The sequence below is a fragment of the Agelaius tricolor genome, unplaced genomic scaffold (genome assembly GCF_023055355.1).
Source record: "Agelaius tricolor isolate 1412-34295 unplaced genomic scaffold, bAgeTri1.0.p SCAF_116, whole genome shotgun sequence".
Taxonomy (NCBI): domain Eukaryota; kingdom Metazoa; phylum Chordata; class Aves; order Passeriformes; family Icteridae; genus Agelaius; species Agelaius tricolor.
Window position 1 is genome coordinate 194,116 of NW_027269376.1, and position 10,342 is coordinate 204,457.

Genomic DNA, 10,342 nt, shown 5'->3' on the forward strand with positions numbered 1-10,342 from the left:
GAGCTTCGCCGTGCTGCTGGCCTTCAACGAGATCCAGGTGCCCCAAAATCCCCTGAAATCACCCCAAAAACACCCCTAAAACAGCCCAAAATAGCCTGAAAATAACCCCAAAAACTGGCCCGAAAATACCCCAAAATAACCCCAAAAATGTCCCAAAAATCCCCTGACGAGCTTCGCTGTCCTGCTGGCCTTCAACGAGATCCAGGTGCCCCAAAACCACCCCAAAAACACCCCTAAAACAGCCCCAAAATAGCCTGAAAATAGCCTGAAAATATCCCCAAAACCTGGCCCGAAAATACCCAAAATTGCCCCAAAATCCCCTGACGAGCTTTGCTGTCCTGCTGGGCCTTCAACGAGATCCAGGTGCCCCAAAATCACCCGAAATCACCCCAAAACCACCCCTAAAACAGCCCCAAAATAGCCTGAAATAGCCTGAAAATATCCCAAAAATAACACCAAAAACTGGCCTGAAAATACCCCAAAAATGCCCCAAAATCACCCGACGAGCTTCGCTGTCCTGCTGGCCTTCAACGAGATCCAGGTGCCCCAAAATACCCTGAAACCGCCCCAAAAACACCCCTAAAACAGCCCCAAAATAGCCTGAAAATGTCCTTGAAATAACCCCAAAAATGTCATTGAAATAACACCAAAAATACCCCAAAAATACCCCAAAAATGTCCCCAAAATCCCCTGAGGAGCTTCGCTGTCCTGCTGGCCTTCAACGAGATCCAGGTGCCCCAAAATCCCCCGAAACCGCCCCAAAACCACCCCTAAAACAGCCCCAAAATAGCCTGAAAATATCCCAAAAATATCCTCAAAATGTCATTGAAATAACCCAAAAATGCCCCAAAAATGCCCCTGGCTGTGTCACTGGGGTGGCCCTGGGGGTGCCACTGATGATGTCACCGATGATGTCGCAGATATCGCTGATGATGTCACCGATGATGTCACTGATGTCACTGATGGTGTCACTGATGGTGTCACTGATGATGTCATTGGTGTCACCATCCCCTCTCAGGGACCATTGGCTGCTGGACTGGTGACCCCGGGGGTGGCCCTGGTGGCCCTGGGGGGTGTCACTGATGATGTCACTGATGATGTCACTGATGATGTCACTGGTGTCACTGTCCCAGGACCATTGGCTGCTGGACCTGGTGACGCAGGTGGCCCTGTCCATGTCCGTGGTGGCCCTGGGGGTGTCACTGATGATGCCACTGATGATGTCACTGATGGTGTCACTATGATGTCACTGATGATGTCACTGATGATGTCACTGATGATGGTCACTGATGATGTCATTGATGTCCCTGTCCCCAGGACCATTGGCTGCTGGACCTGGTGACCCGTGTGGCCCTGTCCGTGTCCCTGGTGGCCCTGGTGGCCCTGGGGGTGTCACTGATGATGTCACTGATAACACTGATGGTGTCACTGATGATGTCACTGATGATGTCACTGATGATGTCATTGATGTCCCTGGTCCCCAGGACCATTGGCTGCTGGACCTGGTGACCCGTGTGGCCCTGGGGGGTGTCACTGGATGATAGCATTGATATCACTGATGGTGTCACTGATGATGTCACTGATGATGTCACTGATGATGTCACTGATAACGTCACTGGTGTCCCCTCCCAGGACCATTGGCTGCTGGACCTGGTGACCCGTGTGGCCCTGGGGGTGTCACTGATGATAGCATTGATATCACTGATGATGTCACTGATGGTGTCACTGATGTCCCTGTCCCCAGGACCATTGGCTGCTGGACCTGGTGACCGAGTGGCCCTCTCGGTGTCCGTGGTGGCCCTTGGGCTGTCACTGATGGTGTCACTCAGTGTCCCCACCTCGTGTCCCCTCCCAGGGACCATTGGCTGCTGGACCTGGTGACCCGGGTGGCCCTGTCCGTGTCCGTGGTGGCCCTGGTGGCCCTGGGGGTGTCACTGATGATGTCACTGATGATGTCACTGATGATGTCAATGATGGTGTCACTGATGTCACTGTCCCAGGACCATTGGCTGCTGGACCTGGTGACCGCGGTGGCCCTGTCCGTGTCCGTGGTGGCCCCTGGGGGTGTCATTGATGATGTCACTGATAACACTGATGGTGTCACTGATGATGTCACTGATGATGTCACTGATGATGTCACTGATGATGTCACTGATGATGTCACTGATGTCCCTGTCCCCAGGACCATTGGCTGCTGGACCTGGTGACCCGGGTGGCCCTGTCCGTGTCCGTGGTGGCCCTGGTGGCCGCGGCCGCCACCTTCGCCCTGTGCCGCGCCGTGGCCGAGCCGCGCCGGACGCTGCAGCTGCACCTGAGCCTGAGCCTGCTCGGGGGGCACCTGGCCTTCCTGCTGGGCATTGATGGGGCACAGAGCCCGGTACGGGGGGAACTGGAGGGTTTTGGGGGGCATTTGGGGGTCCCTGAGCAGATTTGGGGGGATTTGGGGTCATTTGGGGTCATTTGGAGGAGATTTGGGGGTCATTTGGGGAAGATTTGGGGCAGTTTAGGGGGGATTTTGGCTGAGTCCTAAGGTGCCCCCTGGCCTTCCTGCTGGGCATCGACGGGGCACAGAGCCCGGTACGGGGGGGTTTGGGGGGCATTTGGGGTCATTTTGGGGAGATTTGGGGCAGTTTAGGGGGGATTTTGGAGGGATTTTGGCTGTGTCCTAAGGTGCCCCCTGGCCTTCCTCCTGGGCATCGATGGGGCACAGAGCCCGATATAGGGGGGGTTTGGGGGAGATTTGGGGGGTTTGGGGTCATTTGGGGGAGATTTTGGGGGAGTTTGGGGGAGATTTCGGGGGGTTTGGGGGAGATTTTGGGGGTATTTGGGGAGGTTAGGAGGTGCCCCCGGCCTTCCTGCTGGGCATCGATGGGACACACAGCCCGGTATGGGGCAGTTTGGGGGGCATTGGGGGAGTTTGGGGGGGATTTGGGGTCATTGGGGGAAGATTTGGGGGAGTTTAGGGGCAATTTTGGGGGTATTTGGGGAGGTTAGGAGGTGCCCCCTGGCCTTCCTGCTGGGCATTGACGGGGCACAGAGCCCGGTACGGGGGCACTTTGTGTCCCTGAGTGTCACCTGTGTGTCCCCATTGTGTCACCTGTGTCCCTGTGTGTCCCCAAAGTGTCCCTGAGTGTCCCTGTGTGTCACCTGTGTGTCACCTGTGTGTCACCTGTGTGTCACCTGTGTGTCCCTGTGTGTCACCTGTGTGTCACCTGTGTGTCACCTGTGTGTCCCTGTGTGTCACCTGTGTCACCTGTGTGTCCCTGTGTGTCACCTCTGTGTCCCCAATGTGTCCCTGTGTGTCCCCAGGTGTCCTGTGTGGTGACAGCGGTGGTCCTGCACCTGTCCTACCTGTCGGCGTTCTGTTGGATGGCTCTGCAGGGCGCTCACCTGTGTCACCTGTGTGTCACCTGTGTGTCACCTGTGTGTCCCCAATGTGTCCCTGTGTGTCCCCAATGTGTCCCTGTGTGTCCCCAGGTGTCCTGCGTGGTGACAGCGGTGGTCCTGCACCTGTCCTACCTGTCGGCGTTCTGTTGGATGGCTCTGCAGGGCGCTCACCTGTGTCACCTGTGTGTCCCCAATGTGTCCCTGTGTGTCCCCAATGTGTCCCTGTGTGTCCCCAGGTGTCCTGCGTGGTGACAGCGGTGGTCCTGCACCTGTCCTACCTGTCGGCGTTCTGTTGGATGGCTCTGCAGGGCGCTCACCTGTACGTGCTGCTGGTCCAGGTGTTCGCCCCGGCCTGGCTGCGCCCGCGGCCGCTCCTGGCCCTGGGCTACGGCCCCGCCCTGGCCATCGTGGGGCTCTCAGCGGCCGCGTTCCCGAAGGGATACGGGACTGATCAATAGTGAGTGATCAATAGTGATTGATAACCATCAATAGTGATCAATAGTGATCAGTAGCAATCAATAGTGATCAATAGCGATCAATAGTGATCAATGACCATCAATAGGGATCAATGACCATCAATAGTGATCAATAACCATTGATAGTGATCAATAACCATTGATAGTGACCAACAGCGATCAATAGTGATCAATGACCATCAATAGTAACCAACAGTGATCAATAGTGATCAATGACCATCAATAGTGATCAATAGTGATCGATGACCATCAATAGTGATTGATGACCATCGATCAATGACCATCGATCGATGGTGATCGGTACTGAATGGGGGGGGCAGCTGCAAAGGCTCCCAGTGCTCCCAGTCCCATTCCCAGTCCATCCCAGTCCCATTCCCAGTTTATCCCAGTCCCTCCCAGTTTATCCCAGTTTATCCCAGTCCCATTCCCAGTCCATCCCAGTCCATCCCCGTTTGCCCATCCCCAGTTGCTGGCTGCCCATTCCCAGTTTATCCCAGTCCATCCCAGTCCCATTCCCAGTCCCATTCCCAGTCCATCCCAGTCCCATTCCCAGTCCCATTCCCAGTCCATCCCAGTCCATCCCAGTCCATCCCAGTTTGCCCATTGTCCCCAGTTGCTGGCTGCCCATTCCCAGTTTATCCCAGTCCCTCCCAGTCCCTCCCAGTTTATCCCAGTCCCTCCCAGTCCATCCCAGTCCCTCCCAGTCCCATTCCCAGTTGCATTCCCAGTTTATCCCAGTTTATCCCAGTCCCATTCCCAGTCCCTCCCAGTCCATCCCAGTTTCCCCACTGTCCCCAGTTGCTGGCTGTCCCTCGAGCGCGGCTTCCGCTGGAGCTTCCGGGGCCCCGTCATCGTCATCACCGCCGTGAGTGACACCCGAGGGTGACACCTGAGTGTGACACACCTGAGTGTGACACACCTGAGTGACACCTGAGTGTGACACACCTGAGTGTGACACCTGAGTGACACCTGAGTGTGACACACCTGAGTGACACCTGAGTGTGACACACCTGAGTGTGACACACCTGAGTGACACCTGAATGTGACACCTGAGTGTGACACACCTGAGTGACACCCGAGGGTGACACCTGAGTGTGACACACCTGAGTGACACCTGAATGTGACACCTGAGTGTGACACACCTGAGTGACACCCGAGGGTGACACCTGAGTGTGACACACCTGAGTGACACCTGAGTGTGACACCTGAGTGTGACACCTGAGTGACACCTGAGTGTGACACCTGAGTGTGACACACCTGAATGTGACACACCTGAGTGACACCTGAGTGTGACACCTGAGTGTGACACCTGAGTGACACCTGAGTGACACCTGAGTGTGACACACCTGAATGTGACACACCTGAGTGACACCTGAGTGTGACACCTGAGTGACACCCGAGGGTGACACCTGAGTGTGACACACCTGAGTGACACCTGAGTGACACCTGAGTGTGACACCTGAGTGACACCCGAGGGTGACACCTGAGTGACACCTGAGTGTGACACCTGAATGTGACACCTGAGTGTGACACCTGAGTGACACCTGAGTGTGACACACCTGTGTCACCTCCTGTGTGTCACCCGTGTCACCTGCGTCACCTCAGTGTCACCTGTGCCACACCTGCGTGTCACCTCAGTGTCACCCTAATGTCACTCTGCTGTCCCCACTCCCCCAATGTCCCCAATCCCCCGCAAATGCCCCCAATCCCCCCTAAATGTCCCCAATGTCCCCAAATGTCCCCAGTCCCCCGCAAATGCCCCCAAATGTCCCCACTGTCCCCAGAGTCCTGAGTGTCCCCAGGGTGTCCCCAATGTCCCCAGTGTCCCCCCAGTGTCCCAAATGTCCCCATTGTCCCCAATGTCCCCAGTGTCCCCCCAGTGTCCCAAATGTCCCCATTGTCCCCAATGTCCCCAGTGTCCCCCCAGTGTCCCCAATGTCCCCATTGTCCCCAATGTCCCCCAATATCCCCAAATCCCCCAGTGTCCCCAATCCCCCTCAATGTCCCCAATGTCCCAAATCCCCCCAATGTCACCCCAATGTCCCCTCGGTGTCTCCCCCAATGTCCCCAATGTTCCCCAATGTCCCCAATCCCCCCCAGTGTCCCCAAATCCCCCCATGTCCCCAATGTCCCCAGTGTCCCCCCAATGTCCCCAATATCCCCAATCCCCCCCAATGTCCCCAAATTTCCCAATGTCCTCTCTGTCCCCAATCCCCCCGCAATGTCCTCAATGTCCCAGTCCCCCCCAATGTCCCCAGTGTCCCCCCAGTGTCCCCAATGTGTCCCCCCCCAATGTCCCCAATCCCCCCCACTGTCCCTAAATCCCCCAGTGTCCCCAATGTCCCCAAATCCCCCAATCCCCCCAATATCCCCAATGTCCTCTCTGTCCCCAATCCCCCCCAATCCCCCCAGTGTCCCCAGTGTCCCCAATGTCCCCTGGGTGTCCCCCCAGGCCAACGCCGTCATCCTCGTTGTCACCCTCTGGAAGTTGGTGCAGAAATTCCACGAGGTCACCCCGGACATGGGGACCCTGCGCCGGGCACGGTGGGGACACCGGGGGGACATTGGGGGGACACCGGGGACATTGGGGGGACACTGGGGACATTGGGGGGATTGGGGACACTGAGGACATTGGGGACACTGAGGGGACACCGGGGATACCGGGGACATTGGGGGGACACTGGGGGGACATTGGGGGGATTGGGGACATTGGGGACAGTGGGGACACCGAGGGGAGACCAGGGACACCGGGGGGACACCGGGGACATTGGGGGGATTTGGGACATTGGGGGGGATTGAGGACACCGAGGGGACATTGGGGACATTGGGGGGACACTGGGGACACTGGGGGGATTGGGGACACCTGGGGGGGATTTGGGACATTGGGGACACTTGGGGGGACACCGAGGGGACATTGGGGACACCCAGACATGGGGACCCTGCACCGGGCACGGTGGGGACATTGGGGGGACATCGGTGACATTGGGGACACTGGGGACAGTGGGGACACCAAGGGGACATTGGGGGGGATTGGGGACATTTGGGACATTGGGGGGATTATGGGGGGGACACAGGTGACACTGAGGTGACACAGGTGACCCTGGGGTGACCCTGGGGTGACCCTGAGGTCACACAGGTGACCCTGGGGTGACCCTGGGGTGACCCGGATGCGTTGTCCCCAGGGTGCTGTGGGTGACGTCACTGGGCCAGCTCTCCCTGCTGGGCTCTGGTTGGGCGCTGGGCGTGGGGGCGGGGCTGGGCTGGGCGGGGGGGGCGGGGCCGCCCCTCCCCCCCGGCAGCGCCCCCCCCGCCCCTCCCCCTCCTGTTCTGCGCCGTCAACGCCGCCCAGGGGCTGCTGATCTTCCTGTGCCACTGCCTGGGGCACCCCAAGGTACCGAAATCCCCCAAATTCACCCCAAAAAATGGAGCCGGGACCCTCAAAAACCCCAAAACCCCAAAAAACCCCACCAAAATATCCAAAATCGCAAAAAAACCCCATCCAAAACCACCCAAAATACCCCAAACCCCCCCAGCCCTGCTGATCTTCCTGTGCCACTGCCTGGGGCACCCCAAGGTACCGAAACCCCAAAAATTCACCCCAAAAAATGGAACCGGGACCCTCAAAAACCCCAAAACCCCAAAAAACCCCACAAAAATCCCCCAAAAACCACAAAAACGGGACCCAAAATACCCCAAACCCCCCCAGGGGCTCCTGATCTTCCTGTGCCACTGCCTGGGGCACCCCAAGGTACCGAAATCCCCCAAATTCACCCCAAAAATTGGAACCGGGACCCTCAAAGACCCAAAAACCCCAAAAAACCCCAGAAATCCCGAAAAAATCCCAAAAACGGGACCCGAAAATCCCAAATTCCCCCCAAAATCCCCCCCAAAATCCACCTGGGAGCCCAAAAACCCCAAAATCAGCCCCAAAATTGCCCCAAAAGGGCCCCTGGTCCAAACTGGGAGGGTCCCAGTTCAAACCAGTTGATCCCAGTTCAAATTGGGCCATTCCCAGTTCAAACTGGAACATTCCCAGTTCAAACCAGTGGATCCCAATTCACACTGGGCCGTTCCCAGTTCAAACCAGTTCATCCCAGTTCACACTGGGCCATTCCCAGTTCAAACCAGTTGATCCCAGTTCACACTGGGCCGTTCCCAGTTCACACTGGGCCGTTCCCAGTTCACACTGGGCCATTCCCAGTTCAAACCAGTTGATCCCAGTTCAGACTGGGCCGTTCCCAGTTCAAACCAGTCAATCCCAGTTCACACTGGGCCGTTCCCAGTTCAAACCAGTTGATCCCAGTTCAGACTGGGCCGTTCCCAGTTCAAACCAGTCAATCCCAGTTTGTTGCAGGTGCGGGCCTGGTACCGGTCCCTGCTGTGCCCCCGCTCGCGGCCGTACTCGGAGTTCACCAGTAACACCAGTAACACCAGTAACCAAACCAGTATGGGCCGGGCCAGGGGCTCCCAGTCACACCAGTAACACCAGGTGAGATATCCCAGTCACACCAGTAACACCAGTGACACCAGTAACACCAGTAACCCAACCAGTATGGGCCGGGTCAGGGGCTCCCAGTCACACCAGTGACACCAGTAACAGGTGAGATATCCCAGTCACACCAGTAACACCAGGTGAGATATCCCAGTCACACCAGTAACACCAGTAACCAAACCAGTATGGGCCGGGTCAGGGGCTCCCAGTCACACCAGTGACACAGGTGAGATATCCCAGTCACACCAGTAACACCAGTAACACCAGTAACCAAACCAGTATGGGCCGGGTGAGGGGATCCCAGTCACACCAGTAACACCAGTAACAGGTGAGCTATCCCAGTCACACCAGTAACACCAGTAACAGGTGAGCTATCCCAGTCACACCAGTAACACCAGTAACCAAACCAGTATGGGCCGGGCCAGGGGATCCCAGTCACACCAGTAACACCAGTAACAGGTGAGATATCCCAGTCACACCAGTGACACCAGGTGAGATATCCCAGTCACACCAGTCACACCAGTAACACCAGTAACACCAGTAACCAAACCAGTATGGGCCGGGCCAGGGGATCCCAGTCACACCAGTAACACCAGTAACAGGTGAGATATCCCAGTCACACCAGTGACACCAGGTGAGATATCCCAGTCACACCAGTAACACCAGTAACACCAGTAACCAAACCAGTATGGGCCGGGCCAGGGGATCCCAGTCACACCAGTGACACCAGGTGAGATATCCCAGTCACACCAGTCACACCAGTAACACCAGTAACCCCTCCCAATATCACCAGTAACCCCAGTAACCCCTCCCAGTCACACCAGTAACACCAGTACCACCAGTGACCCCTCCCAGTGACCCCAGTGACTCCAGTAACCCCTCCCAGTATGACCAGTATCACCAGTGACCCCTCCCAGTAACACCAGTCACACCAGTGACACCAGTATGGGCCAGGCCAGGGACTCCCAGTCACACCAGTGACACCAGTAACCCCTCCCAGTAACACCAGTAACTCCTCCAGTGACCCCAGTGACCCCTCCCAGTCACACCAGTAACACCAGTAACTCCTCCAGTGACCCCAGTAACCCCTCCCAGTATCACCAGTAACTCCAGTCACACCAGTGACACCAGTATGGGCCAGGCCAGGGACTCCCAGTCACACCAGTGACACCAGTATGGGCCAGGCCAGGGACTCCCAGTCACACCAGTGACACCAGTAACCCCTCCCAGTAACACCAGTAACTCCTCCAGTGACCCCAGTGACCCCTCCCAGTCACACCAGTAACACCAGTAACTCCTCCAGTGACCCCAGTAACCCCTCCCAGTATCACCAGTAACTCCAGTCACACCAGTGACACCAGTATGGGCCAGGCCAGGGACTCCCAGTCACACCAGTGACACCAGTATGGGCCAGGCCAGGGGATCCCAGTCACACCAGTGACACCAGTAACCCCTCCCAGTATCACCAGCGACACCAGTAACCCCTCCCACTCACACCAGTATCACCAGTAACACCAGTAACACCAGTAACCCAACCAGTCACACCAGTATGGGCCAGGTCAGGGGCTCCCAGTAACACCAGTAACCCCTCCCAGTATCATCAGTAACCCCTCCCAGTATCATCAGTAACTCCTCCCACCTACCCCAGTGACCCCTCCCAGTATCATCAGTAACCCCTCCCAGTGACCCCAGTGACTCCTCCCAGTCACACCAGTAAAACCAGTGACCCCTCCCAGTAACACCAGTAACTCCTCCCAGTATCACCAGTGACTCCTCCCAGTCACACCAGTAACCCCAGTAACCCCTCCCAGTGACCCCAGTGGCCCCTCCCAGTGACCCCAGTGGCCCCTCCCAGTCTCACCAGTAACTCCTCCCCTCCCCCCACAGGTGCAGAAAATTCCAGAAAAGTCGAAAATTTCGGGGAAAAAATCTTCGTAATTTTGGGGAAAAAATCTTTGGAATTTGGAGAAAATCTTTGGAATTTTGG

The 10,342-nt window shown here is 56.9% G+C and overlaps 2 protein-coding genes across 2 annotated transcripts in view; one reads left to right on the forward strand and one right to left on the reverse strand.

The window, feature by feature from the left end:
* Positions 1-361: 361 nt before the first annotated feature.
* LOC139586382 (adhesion G protein-coupled receptor E5-like) lies at positions 362-10,336 on the forward strand. The gene is made up of 9 exons (XM_071419696.1): positions 362-732; positions 2,183-2,377; positions 3,478-3,844; positions 4,662-4,728; positions 6,316-6,407; positions 7,046-7,254; positions 8,218-8,352; positions 8,678-8,957; positions 10,243-10,336. The coding sequence occupies exons 3-7, from the start codon at positions 3,684-3,686 to the stop codon at positions 8,280-8,282; spliced, it is 594 nt and encodes a 197-aa protein (XP_071275797.1). The 5' UTR covers positions 362-732; positions 2,183-2,377; positions 3,478-3,683; the 3' UTR covers positions 8,283-8,352; positions 8,678-8,957; positions 10,243-10,336.
* Positions 8,660-10,342, reverse strand: part of LOC139586391 (procollagen galactosyltransferase 1-like) — a 7,467-nt gene continuing 5,784 nt past the window's right edge. Inside the window, exon 3 of the mRNA XM_071419716.1 lies at positions 8,660-8,688. Within this exon, the coding sequence (XP_071275817.1) occupies positions 8,660-8,688 (29 nt within the window). The remainder of the gene's footprint in view (positions 8,689-10,342) is intronic.